Here is a 14,389-nt window from a genome sequence, read left to right as displayed (position 1 = left end):
AGTCACAGGTTACTGATATAAAAAAAACTTCTGGCCACGACATACACATAATACAAATCACTTATTCCAAATGCTAGCACATTATCAACAAGCAGTGAAGGATTTTGCACTTTTAACTTTTCCAAATTTTTACACTTTTCTTTTTTTTCCTTCACAGCCATTATTTTTTTTTTACCAAATACATTTTTGCTTTGTGTATACATGCACAATATAATATTTTATATTGTGAGCAATGTCAAAAGCAAATATACATTACCTTTTGATATAAAATTATAAATTGTAAATGAAAGCAGCACCAACAACCCTGGTTCTTGAATTCTAATTACAGTAACTGTAAAACTGGTATTGTTGGTACTGGTATGTTTAGTCAAAATTATAGCTGACAATTTGACAAAAGAGCATGTTGGTTTTTGGCTAAAGCTGAAGGTGACATGTCTTTCTCTTTGTGATTTCAGTGGACAGAGTTCACTGACCGTACGCTGGCCAGGTGCCCTCACTGCAGGAAAGTGTAAGTAGCTGTAAGCAATCCATCCATCACGCCCCTTCCTTCTCACTGTACTTTTACATTGTAAATGTACATCCTTTGGCATTTAGCTGAAGCTTTTTACTTTTAAGTTGAGCCTACACAAGAGGGAGCAGATAGTGGCTTCAGAGTCTGCCACACATTTTCCCAGTGGTGGAAGAACACTTCAGAACCTTTACTTAAATATAAATACTAATACCACACTGCAAAAATACTCTGTTATAAGTAAAAGACTCAAGTAAAGTACAAGTACCTCAAATGTGTACTTAAGTCCAATACTTGAGTAAATGTACTTGGTAACATTCCACCACTGCATATTCCTCACGAGCTTCAGAGTGTCTCATAACATCATGAGGTTTGGGATTGGTTGGATTTAGCTCCATGTATGTTTTTTGTACCTCATGAGTTTCATCATAACTTGCTACAAACCACATTCCTATAAATCTTATCTGACCACAGTAAGCTTCTTACCATGGGGAGTAAAGTTCATTGGACGTTGGGGACGGGAATTTGCAGGCATTTGATGCAGTATCAATGCTTGAGATGCTAATATGGCAAATCTGTGATATTGCAGTTTGATATTTTTTAAATTTTGGTTACACCTAGAATTATGAACAGAACCATGTGAAAGTTGAACGTTTTTGGCTGTACATTTACAAATAATCAGAACAGACATGTTTCTGGATTCTGTCAGGCAACAAAATTTAGTCCTGGAACCTGGACAGGTGCTGGAAGTTGTGCTGGTGTATTACCATCATCATACTTGATGTGTTATTTCAGCGCTGCACTCCCAGCAAAGAGTTTACCTGCTTTGGCAGCAGTAATAAAATGGTTATACATTCCTATTGATCCTGGAGTAGTGTTTGTGATTCAAGGGAAGAAGATGCCAGAAAGATGCCAAGTGAAATTTTACCTCCCCATCCTCATTAATTCAAATGACTAGCTGCTTCTAGACCACACTATAATTTACAGACACGCCGGAATTCTCCACAAAAGCAAGCATTTGGGAAGACATGGGCAGAAACTACAGACTGAACCTGGCTCTTGGTGGAGAGAGAGAGAGAGAGAGAGTGTGAGAGAGAGAATTCATAATAATTATTGCAGTCAGTATGAGTTGCAATTAAAGTGACAATAAAGGGAATAGAACTATGACTAGAACTAATAGTAGCAGTACAGGACGTCAAACAGGACCACAGCAGCAGCTGCAACCTCGATCCAGGTGCCACCATAATCCAAGGAAAAGTGCGAGGCGAGGAAAGCAAAAGTACTCTGGGGAATAACCTCCCCGTAACTAAGTAAGTAACTGGCATTAAAAAGACATGAATGCACGCAGATGGAAAGAGAAAGGTGCTCACTGTGTCATAGGAAGTCCTGTAAACTATAGCAGTCGTGCTAAGAGCTGGTCCAAGGAAAACCTGGGCCAGCCCTAACCATAAGCTTTATCAAAGAGGAGCAGAGACCACAGAATAGAGCTACCTGTGCTTTTCCTACTACAACATGTCAAAAGGCCCACTGTGAAAACAAGGTTTATACTCCAAACACAGGGTTACGTCATTGTTTTGTATTTAATTTAATATCCCAATTAAAATAATTTCACCCTTCTGTCCTCCGTTGACCCTTCAGCTCCTCCATTGGTCAGAGGTATCCCCGGAGGCGGAGCTTGTGGTGTTTTCTACTCTGCTTGCTATTCAGCATCTCCACTGCCGGGCTGATGGTGAGTGGACGCCAGCTCACATTATACTAACATCCAAGAGATGGAAAACCTCTTTTTCCTAAATAATCAAAGATTATCAATAGCTGCTGTGTATGCGTCAACTATTTTAGCAGGCTAGAAATTAAAAATGAATCTTGTCATCTTTTGTAAATCTGTTTTCTTGTTTTCATCGCTGGATATTATTCAAACTTTTTCATTATCGGTACCAATACCAATACCCGGACTTTGATACCAGTTCCTTAACAATACTTTTTTTGATACTTACGTATTTGATAACATCCATTTTAAGAAAAATAAATTACAACATTACACATTAACATTACAGCAAAAATCCTTTGTTTTTCAGCTACTGTACGTGAGCCCAGTCTCTTTGTGTAACTTAGCGTTTTTCTTGCGTATCTTTACGTTGTGTAATGTTAGACAGACAATCAGCAGCTTTATTAGATCTTGGCAGAAGCATGTTGCATGCTTGTTGACTCACTGATGTTGATGAGATTTGCTCCTTAGGTATTGAAATTGGGTATTGAATGACGAGTCATTTTCTGATACTCGATACTTAAGAGGCAATTTGGTCTCTGCCTAAAAAGTATTGAATTATGTACCCAGCCCTTATTTTATTTTATTTTATAATGTAAAAACGTTTCAATTGCAGATAAAACAAAGGTAGTAGGAGGAAGCAGTACGATTACAATCTCTCCTTTTGTCATTGCTTGTTAACATGGAGGGGGTGCACCTCGCAGCTGCTCTCCAGACACAATGTGACAGGCTTCTATTTGTCAATGAGATACAGCACAAACAAAACCTAGTCCCCCTGTAAGCAGGGTTCAGGTTGCAACACCGGCTGCAACACCCAATGAATAGCAGAGCAGATTCTATTATTCCTGGCTAGTTTTCTGTTTTCCCTTTTCTTATTTCACTCTCAGTTCTATGTGCATACAACCACACAAGGTTCACAATGCACTTTTTTTTTTAAACGGTTAAAATAAGAGTGCAGTAGAGAACAGTATAATGATCTCCCAATTATAGATCACAGTCTTCTAGACAATCAGTTGAATATACCTAAGACATGGATCCATAGAGAGAAGCAGATAGTCGATACATTCTATGTACAGCAGAGGGTGCAAGATGAGAATGAAACAGCGCCCCACAGTATAGACCCACTGAGCACAGGATGCATACTTGCCTGCCAGCATGGAGAGCAGTAAGCAATGTGCAGACAATAAATATGGTGTATTAACAACATTGCATAATGCTGGTGTGGTCACAATAAATGCCGCACCGTGAGACCAGGCTGTTTAATAAAAAAGGTTCTTTACATTTTAAATAAAGAATGACACAAGAGCACAGGTTTTGACAGTAACATTTCTACGCCGCGTCAATAAACTTTATCGGCAACAACCCATCAAACTTTATTTCCAGACTGCATTTGAATAGAAATAAGCAAACAGTGGTTTTGCAGTACATGAAGGTAGTTAAGAATTGAGGGTAGTTGAGAAGATTCATCACCATAACAGCTGTAACTTAATGGAGCTGTGGTGTATTCCTGAGTCAGCCACATGAGCCAAGAGTGGCGTTGGTGTAAACATTTTCAAGCTGGTTTAATACTAAGCCAAACACCAGACTGGTATGCCAAATTTTACCACTAGGTGCTGCACTTGACTCAGCAGCCGCTCCTGAGTGGATTGAGACTGAAGGTGCGTCTCACTTCCCTTAAATTGCATCCCCAGCTCCGCCACTTGCTTCCCTTCCCTCACGTCTTAGTCCGTCCCACAGAGGAAATTGTGGCAGAGATGCAAAGAAATGAGGAACTGTGTTTTAGAGGGATGAGACGTCCTTTCTTCTGAAGCATCATGTTTTCAGCTGCAGGGCTTCCAGGAAGGCTGCTCTCTCTATCCTCGTTCATAGCTCCTTAGAGATCCCTCCTCCGTCCTCGCTCCCCTGGGCAGGAATAAAATACTGTAGATAATAAAAGCTTTGAGACCACCTTCACGAAGTAGGGCTAGAACAACTTCCAGTTCGACCGAGGAGCGTGGAGAAAGGAAATTTCTTGGGAAGAGAAAAGGGAATCTGAAAAGGAAAGCGAGATGGACATGAATGCACCTCTATGCTGGTTTGCCTTTAAACACTAAAGAAGAAGTAGCAGAGTGAAAGGGTGCAGTGTTTACACTTAACTAGCCCTGCACTATATGAGTAAAATATGCAAAATACCATAACTTAATTAAATATAGCAATAACTATATTACTTGGTATGTATAAGTGTACTCAGTTCTGCTGCTTTCAGTATTCTGCTGAAATACAATAAATTGCTTGTTGAATTTAAAACAAATGAAAGGAAATTATTTCTAACATTCTTTTAATGAACAAATTGAAGATTGAATTGAATATAAAGCGGCACTAAAAAAAGTGACCGTTTCTTTTAAAGTGTAATTTCCTACTGCCTAACACAAAAAAACAATGAGTGTCTATCGGAATATGTCACAGCCTTTCACAGTTTATATATTGTGCCAGTTGATATTGCGATGACGATATTAAAACGATATATTGTGCAGCCATACACCTTACCTCGTCTATGTTTTTGGGCTGACCTCCTTTGCCAGCTTCGGATCCAAAATGTTGCCATACTGGTTTTAGGATACGTTGCTGACTTTTGTTTTTCAAGCAGAGCTTTGAGCCAAAAGCAATCTCTAAGCACATAAGTGTTTTTAGCTCCAGTAGAAGAACTAATCTCTGTTTAAACTAAAATGCCTAAACCGCATGTCTCAACATTTTCATACACTGGGCATGTGCGTGCCGGGGTAAACAGGAGGCAGCATGTATACTCCGCCCATTGCTGGTAGTTGCCCTGGTAACGTTAGTAGCTTAGTCTTAGAGACCGAGACGTCACGACCCAATCAGGCAGCGAATCGTTGGCGTCAGTGTTGCTTCCATTTGCGGCCATTGAGACTGCAACACAACGCCGCAGATTCAAAACCAAAATGGTTTCCAAATGTCTCCGGTTCAGAGGCTCTGAAACGCAAGAGCAGTGTGAATGCGAGGTGGAAAAGTAGCAAAAGACACTCATTTTTAAACCAAAACGTAGCAATGTAAATGTAGCCTGAGTTTTAGTTTTTTCTATGAAACTAACTCTGTCATGTCTCATCTCGTCACCCTAATAAAGCGCAAAAAACTTTGTAGTGAACAAACACAACGTGCATCGTTCCAGCTGCCTCTCCGACTGAAGTTTGGCGCGGCAGTAAATTACGCACGGCCTGTCAACCACTAGCGGCTCAGTTAGTCCGTTTTTAAACAGACGTATTTTTTATAAAATATATAATAATGTTGGCATGTCTATTACAAGTTGGATTTAGCGCTGTGATGCCGTTGCCACAGGTTGCTGATCTTTTTAATTTGCCAGAACTTAGTTGCCGTTTTGAATCCAATCAAACCAGTTTAAGCTTGTTCACCACCAGAGAGGTAAAACAGGACATCAAGACCCAACTCCATCTTAGAGTTCCCAGTACAGAATCATTAAAACCGTACACATCATTTACAGGAGAAGAGGGAAAACATACATTTAAGGCAGAGGTATACATTTGTTCTAAGCATATTTAGTCTTAAGTTTTTTTAGCCTGCATAAACTGTTTTGATTACCTCATAGTTAGATATGACTGCAAGTTGCGCTCTCTGTAAATAATGACAAAGAGCATCTGCCTGACAGTGTGGCCAACCACACAGACACCTACCTACTATAACATACACAAAACCTTACTTGGATTCCTTGTCCTGTGCGTAAACATAACAGTAATCATCTGACCCAGGTGTGTATCATCCAGGAGATCTCAGGCTGTCAAAACTGGAAAGAATATTATTTATTACAGGAATTAAATCGAATATTCCCGAGAGCAGTGCACTATATATGAAAAAAATGCCTCATAAATCAAGTTTCATCATTTTATTTTGACTCTCTACCCATATTAGCTTTGCTCTAGTGTTGGGACTTTGAAACAGGAATTCATGTTTCAATATACTCAGAAACTCCCTGTGGGTTCTCTCAAAGTCACTTTAACCATCTTCATTAAATAGTTTTCTTCTGAGCAACTGCACACTCAATACTTGATGGGAAAGCTATTTCTCTTACCCCCTCAGTCACTCTGGAGTATTATAGTGCATACGTAAAGTATTCACAGCGATTCACTTTTTCCACATTTTGTTGTGTTACAGCCTTTATCCAAAATGGATTAATGTAGCTTGTAGCTTAACCAACAAAGCTTCAGATGTCTGCCCGCTCTGCATCAGTCAAGTTGTATTTCTCTGCGTGGTGTTTAGTATTGTAGTGGCGATTCAAAATATAATCCACACACACAGCGATCTTTTCTCCGCAAACTAAGCACAATGCCTTACCTTTGACTTCAGTACATAAATACTTGGAAGTTCATGTTTGGTTCAAAACTCGGCACTCTGTATCGACCTTTCTTTTTTTTCCCCATAAGCCGACATTTTTTAGGTATAACCGGTCATTTACGTCCATGCTAACATCTCTCCTGAGTTTGCGACGAGCCGACGCGGGTCTGACCATGGATATATTGGGTCCGACACATTGCATTGCACATCTTCTACTTCTTTTTAATTGCAACTTGCAACCAAAGAAGAAGAAGCTTTAAATGTTGGCAAACAAGAAAAGCAACAACTAAAAACAGTCTTCAAAATAAAAGCAATGCAGTTGTATTCCATGCATGATGTACACGTAAGGACCCCCTCGAAAACGAGATGTCACATCTCAAGGGATTATTCCTAATAAAGAATTTCAAGACTTATTTACATTTGATTTGTAACTTTCCACTGACCTCATGTGGGCCGGTTAGGTTCACCCAGAGGGCCGGATGTGGCCCGGGGGTTATGCAATGCCCAGGTCTGCGCTAAACTGACTGATCGGGGGGAGAAGGGCTTTAGTTAGAGAGGTGACCAATAACCCAACGATCACTCCAGGGTTCCTCTGTGGAGAGAGGAGAACCTTCCAGAAGGACGACCATCGCTGCAGCCCTCCACCAATCAGGCCTGCATGGTGGAGTGGCCAGAAGGAAGCCATTCCTTAGTAAAAGGCACGTGGCCGGCCGCCTGGAGTTGGCCAAAAGCCACGAATTGGGAGACAAGTCAGGACTGAGGGAACGATTAATGCAGCATGTACAGTGACATCCTGGAAGAAAACCTGCTCCAGTGTGCTCTTGATCTCAGACTGGGGCAACGGTTCGTCTTTCAACAGGACAACGACTTCAGGGCAGCTCTACGAATGTCCTAGAATGGCCCAGCCAGAGCCAAGACTTGAATCCGATTGAACCTCTCTGGAGGGATATGAACACGGCTGCACACCGACGCTCCCCATCCAACCTAATGGAGCTCGAGAGGTTCTGGAAAGAGGAATGGGCGAAACTGGCCCAAGATAGGTGTGCCAAGCTTGTGGCTTTATGTTCCAAAAGACTTGAGGCTGTTGTTGCTGCCAAAGGAGCCACAAAAAACATTGAGCAAAGGCTGTGAATACATATATTTTTGTTCTTTATTTCTAATAAATTTGCAAACATTTAAAAAAAACTCTTTTCATGTTGTCATTATGGGGAAATTAATGGTAAAAAATGAATTGAATCCATTTCGGAATTAGGCTATAACATAACAATGTGGAACAAGTGAAGCGCTGTACTTTCCGTATGCACTGTAAATTCCATGAAAATGTGTGGAATTAAAACGGTGTCATTGCATCAGTCTGGTGCAGGTGGATTAATTACAGACTATGGATGCATAATTAGTAGTTAGAGTAAGGGAATTTGTGTTTGATACACTGTAATGCTGTCATAATGAACCACTGCTTCATCCTTGAACTATAAAAATCACTGGATACTTGGCTGGAATTTTGTACAATTTGCGATCAACATAAATGGGTCACATTACAAATGCGTGGAACATTTTCAAGTGTAATTGTAGCTTTAGCTCTCTGGTGCATGGTTGCTTGTTGCCTGATTGGACTGGAGCTGGCTCATTATAATCATCATACACTGAATGTGCTTATAATTCCCCTTTTGTTTTTTTTTCCGAAAGGCTTATTGAGCAACATCTGATGTTCTGCCATTTCCTCTGTTGTGTTGTTATCTTCAGGCTGGAACGTGGGCAAAGGCTCAGACCTACCAGGGGATTTACGCCTCATGGGCCGCATTGCTGCTCCTGGTTCTCGTCACCTTGGTCCGGGCCTTCTACTGGGCCTGCATGAGGGTCAGCCAGCCCCTCCAGAACTTCACATAGAGCCCCCTCCAACCCTGCCACACCCTCTTCTCAACCCGCCAGGCCGGAGGAGAAGATGGCTTTGAAGAAAAACACACACACTATAAAACCGAGTATTTATTTAAACCCAACCCAACTCAAGAAAGAAAAAGTTCTCCTCGTCCTGTCCCCTCCCTTTTAGTCAAATGTGTTTCTAAAACTGGATGGCGGTGGTTGCGACTGCTATATATCTTACGGTAACTATGATGATGCGTATAGCCTAATGTACTGTTTATCTGTTCTAATCTCGTGGCAAGGGTTGGGTTCGTTTTAACACTTTAACAATTCTAACAATTTTTTCTTCTTCTCTTTCCCGCCTGCGCTGTTTATAAATTCTGACTTCAGTCTGGGGCACATCGGTTGCCCTCTCGCAACTTCTAAGATTGGGGCTTAAAGCTAAGTCTAACATGTGAATTTTGCCCTTGTTTTTGTTCAGGGGCAGACGCTCCCTCTTCAATTCTAATTTGACACTAGGTTTAGTATTATTTAAAACATTAAGCATTTTTTGAAATTGCAAAAAACAAATGATTTTGCGAAAGCAGTGATGAAGTCAGATGAACCTAACAAATCGATGCCAGTAGAAGACGAGTGGCTGGAGGGACATCAGTTTCCTTTTTGTGAAGCAAAAGATTAAGTAGGTGTTGAAATGTGTCTGAAAAATTGCATTCAGCAGTTTGTTAGTGTTTCTGCTGAATTATGCCCTGGGACTGACTTTGATCCAAAGCAGCTTGAAAGCCTTAAAAGGTTGTGCGGTAGAAGGATTCAACACACACACACACACACACACACACACACACACACACACACACACACACACACACACACACACACACACACACACACACACACACACACACACACACACACACACACACACGCCACGTAAATGCATACCGACCCACAACAAAAGGAGGATGCTCTTTTAGTGTTGCGGCTCACAAACCAGGTTCCCAGAGTCTCTTTTCAAAGACAGACCAGCGAACCAATTTTCTGGATATTTTGTTCTGGTCCTTTAAAGAGTGTAACAACACATGTATCTACAGCTTTCCTTTCTGCCAGCTATAGCCAACAACTTTTATCATTTTATTATTTTTATTTTCCCGTCATACCTAAATGCTCACTTCAATCGCATATCTCCAATTGACATTTTAAAAGCCAAATGTGGCATTATCCTCCATCCCGTTTTCAAGAGACAGGTTTACTTTTCTCAACATATCTCAATGACCTTGGTTCTGCTTGGCTTTCCAAAACACACCAAAATATGAAATATGAAGAGCTACTTGCTGTTACTAAGTCGATATTTGCCTCCTTTTACCCACAAAACCCTGGAAGTATGAGATGTTTTTTGGAATAGCTTTCCGTTGTTGGTTGTATGCTGTAATGCTTGCAAACCACACTACATATTTGTGTTTGGAGAGGACTATCAGTGGAATTTCAAGGTCCTCTGTATGTTTTGCTCTCTCAAGTTGAATCTGTGAAAACAGACAAAACGGTGAGCCCTTAAAAATGCTCTACTTCAGGCTTTAAGAACTCCTGATAGCAACTTTAGGATGTACATCTAAATGCATCAGAGCTCAAATAAAGTGCAATCTGTATGAAAGCACCATGTTGCTAAACTCAGTCAGAGCATTGCAAATGAGACTGTTCATGGTGAAAATATGTCCAGCTTTTGTCATTGAAGATTGAGGCTGTGTCTTAGCTTTCTTTTGGTCGGTTCCAGATGGAGTGTACACCTTAAGGCCAGTGGAATATCTGTAAAAGAGGAAAGCTCTACCTACCACGCAAAGCCTAATGCCAGTCAGAGTAGGTTGGTAACCTTAAACACACACTACATTTTAACTCTGTTTAATCATGACTTCTCTGTCTGTGGTTCTGAATGTGGTAACATTTCTTCTGTTATGAAGTATGTGTTTTTTTTGTTTTAATTGTAAATATATTTGTTTATGTACAAAGGAAGTGACAAAGCAAATTACGTTGCTTCCAGCTTAACACTAAATGCTGTGATCGCTGTGGACTTTTTTTATTTGTTGTTTTTAAGAAGGTTATTTTTTTAATGTAACTATTCACCTGTTACATATTTAATGATTTGATGAACTACTAACCCAATAAGCCTCTGGACATAATGTCCAAATCTTTAACCACAAACATAACATACTCGCACCAACAAAACATGACCCAATGGCATCTCTCTCTCTCTCACACACACACACACACACAAACAAAATAGTAAGAAACACTGCATACACCAAGTAAGATGAGAAGAAGCTACCATGAGACTGAACTAAGGTCGCAAACCGTTAATATGTACCGTTCTACACGCCGCAAAAGGCCACAAATAAGTTATTTATCCAGTCCTAAAATCTTATTTATTGTGGAAAAGTCTGTTATGGAGTGAGATGATTCCACTTTCTTTTAAGACTGGACCAAGGATGTGTTTTTCCTTTTTGAAATCAATACAATGATCTGCCAGTTTCATGTTATGGTCAGAGCATTACTTTTCAAGACTGTGATTTGGAAAAAAAAAAAAATAAGATTGAAGGACAGAATTAACATGACTTGTTTAAGGAATACCATTTTTTTTTTTTGCAGTGCAGTGATCATGTTTTATCTATCACTGCAAAAGAAATCAATCATGTTAAAGCCAATAATCAAGAACCTGGCTGATGCTCTTTTCAGAGTTTGTTTACACACAAATAAAGACATAATGTACAAAACAACTAACATGAGTTCTTTTTATTTACCCACACAATTGACAATTTGACAATTTATTGAAGATAATGCAACTAATCTGTTTATTTGACTATGTTCCATTTTATTGATATTTATATAGCTGTCTCAGTTTAGAATTAAAGTGGGGTTAACCTCAAATAATGTTTAAAAACTAACTTTTATGATGCAGCGTTGTGAAGTAAATGTGCCTGCTGAGAAAGTCAAACTGTTGCATTATAAATATTTTGGGAGCTTGCAATATTCAATATTCTCTTTTTATTTATTTGTATACTGCCTTTGTCCTGCACCTGTGCCGTGTTTTTGGATTTGGCTTTCAGCCATTTATCTGTTGCTTCAACTGTTTAAGAGTTTCTCCACAGATTTAACACAAACATTTTGACCATTATCGTTTCTTTTAGCTAACTGTTTACAGTTTATCCGTTACTTTTAGCTCACTTTTTAAATGCATCCGTTAATTTTAGCTAACCGTTTTAGTTTATCCGTTACTTTTAGCTAACCGTTTTAGTTTATCCGTTACTTTTAGCTAACTGTTTTAGTGTATCTGTTAATCTTAGCTAATGTTTTAGTTTATCCGTTACTTTTAGCTAACTGTTTTAGTTTATCTGTTACTTTTAGCTAACGTTTTAGTTTATTTGTTACTCTTAGTTAACCGTTTCAGTTTATCCGTTACTTTTAGCTAACTGTTTTAGTGTATCTGGTAATCTTAGCTAATGTTTTAGTTTATCCGTTACTTTTAGCTAACTGTTTTAGTTTATCTGTTACTTTTAGCTAACGTTTTAGTTTATTCGTTACTCTTAGCTAACCATTTCAGTTTATCCGTTACTTTTAGCTAACTGTTTTAGTGTATCTGGTAATCTTAGCTAATGTTTTAGTTTATTCGTTACTCTTAGCTAACCGTTTCAGTTTATCCGTTACTTTTAGCTAATTGTTTTAGTTTATCCATTACTTTGAGCTGTTTTAGTTTATCTGTTACTTTTAGCTAACTGTTTTAGTTTATCCGTTACTTTTAGCTGTTTTAGTTTATCTGTTGATTTTAGCTAACTATTTACAGTTTATCTGTTACTTTTAGCTAACCGTTTTAGTTTATCCGTTACTTTTAGCTCATGTTAACACTTTAAACTGTATATCCATTGATTTTAGCTAGCTGTTTACTATTTTTCTTTGACTTTTAGCTGTTAATCTATTACTTTTAGCTAAGTATTTTCCACCTATCCATTATTTTTGGCTAATTGTTTACCGTTTTAAACATTTCTTTTAGCTAACTATTTCAACTTCTGTGTTTGGTAATTAACTACTTCATGCAGTCAATCGATAAAAGGCAGGGGTTTTAATGTTATATAACTGAAGTTATGAAGTTAGTGGCGTGTAGCCTACTGTGCAGTCAGCCTATTGTAGCTATAGCTGATTGTAATAGTTAATATCACTATACACCAATTTAATGCTATTTGTTTATTTTATCTTGAACACACATTTGTGGATATATTTTTTAATCTTCCCATTTTTTTCTTCCAATTACTTTAGCTGTCCCACAATAGAAAAAAAATCTGTCAACGGAGTATAGGTTTGGAAATAATGTTGGTTCCAGATTCCCATGATTACAGCTGCCATGCCCTTTTATTTGGGAGAATTCATAGTTATTAAAATGTGTGAAATCAAACCATTACTCTTTATGCTGAACCTGGAGGACTTCAGTTTTAGAACCACTAATTTAAAGCTTTGTTATGTTCTTTAAAAACAAAAAGTAAAATGAACTTATTTTTTCTCCTAATCCCACAAAATGTTGGAAAGAAGCTCATCTTTTTTTCTCACACAACTTGGCCCCTGTTGGCCTCTTGAGTTTCATGCGGATATATCTTTTGCCTGGACACAAAGAGATGGAGGGATTAAGGACATTGAGAAACCTTTCAGAAACCACAGCTCCCCTGAGAGCACCACAAACCAGGGAGGCTGAGAGACCAGAAAGTGGAGGGGGAAAACTAAAAAAGCCCTAGGAAATGAGGAAGACAATTGGTCCCATAACCTTCTGGTTTTAAGTGAGAGGGCCTTAGCTTTCTTTTATTCTGTAACACAGCTAACACACTCAGCCATTCTCTCACATGGACACACTGCTACTCAAATTGCCTTAGGTCCATTTTATTACATTTTATTTACTTAATTTTTCATTCATGATATCATACCGCTTTGCCTCCTTAGGGAATGTTACGGTCTCCACTTTTGTTCTCTCTTCCATCTTGATAGTTCTCCCTGGTGAGTTACTTTAGTGGCAATCCAGTTGATGTGGGAGTCATAAGATGGTGTCAGTCGGGAAGGAGAAAGGAAATCAAATTTTCTGTAAATCTTTTTATTCGTGCCTGTCTTACATTATGTAATCACCACCCAATGTACAGTATGTGTGCACTGCAACGTAAAATTGCAATGCTTTTTGCATATCACTTCACAGACGAGGAACAATTTGTATTGCTATTTGGCTAACCCAATCATTAAGGGAAAATGTTTTTAATGAGAATAATTCTTTTAACAGCATGACTCGAGCCTTTGAAAATGCAGCAATAAAACAAATCCAGTGTTGGAGCGGTAATGGCTTTTGCATCATCCCCATGTGACAAAGCTCTTTTTAATGTGTTATGTATGTGTTTCTGATGCCAAAATTCAGAGAGAACATGGTATTAAGAGAAATTGCAGCCTACACTAAAGAATATGTGACAAAATATTAGGTACAGCTGGGCAAAAAGGCTGTTACACTAGAGATTTAGATATTTTTTCTTTATTACTTCACCCTTAAATTATTTATTACCTACTTAGCTATTTTTTGTTATTCCTTTTATTCTCAATGTGCACATTTCTCATGCACATAACCTATACACAAACAAAGAAACAAACATGGTCTTGCATTAACATATACAGCAATTCTCCTCAATATCTCCCTTTAATTCCTTTATCATGTAAGTGCCAGCATAATATGTTGTTGTTTTTGCCTTCTTCTATGACACCTTTTGTACTGCTCATTGTTATTTAATTTGCAAAGTAAATGCGTGTTATATATAACATATAACACGTGTCCTTGAGCGAGAGACTGAAACCTGCTTTAAACAAATGTGTCTGTCAAATCAATGAATTGCAATGACATGTAATCACCT

At 38.7% G+C, this 14,389-nt stretch overlaps 1 protein-coding gene and 1 long non-coding RNA gene across 2 annotated transcripts in view; one reads left to right on the top strand and one right to left on the bottom strand.

Annotated features, from left to right (window-relative positions):
* LOC116698607 (uncharacterized) overlaps positions 1–10,856 on the bottom strand; it is a 15,361-nt gene extending 4,505 nt beyond the window's left edge. The window contains exons 1-2 of the long non-coding RNA XR_004334260.1: positions 10,743–10,856; positions 4,793–4,799 (exon numbers count right to left, since the gene is read on the bottom strand). This is a non-coding gene — a long non-coding RNA (uncharacterized LOC116698607). The remainder of the gene's footprint in view (positions 1–4,792; positions 4,800–10,742) is intronic.
* pip4p1a (phosphatidylinositol-4,5-bisphosphate 4-phosphatase 1a) overlaps positions 1–11,239 on the top strand; it is a 21,960-nt gene extending 10,721 nt beyond the window's left edge. The window contains exons 5-7 of the mRNA XM_032530606.1: positions 456–508; positions 2,147–2,237; positions 8,361–11,239. Of these exons, the coding sequence (XP_032386497.1) occupies positions 456–508; positions 2,147–2,237; positions 8,361–8,504 (288 nt within the window). The 3' untranslated portion in view covers positions 8,505–11,239. The remainder of the gene's footprint in view (positions 1–455; positions 509–2,146; positions 2,238–8,360) is intronic.
* The last annotated feature ends 3,150 nt before the right edge of the window (positions 11,240–14,389 follow it).

Source organism: Etheostoma spectabile, chromosome 12 (assembly GCF_008692095.1).
Source record: "Etheostoma spectabile isolate EspeVRDwgs_2016 chromosome 12, UIUC_Espe_1.0, whole genome shotgun sequence".
Classification (NCBI taxonomy): Eukaryota; Metazoa; Chordata; class Actinopteri; order Perciformes; family Percidae; genus Etheostoma; species Etheostoma spectabile.
The sequence above is the reverse complement of the archived record's forward strand: the minus strand, read 5'-3'. Positions and strand labels throughout refer to the sequence as shown.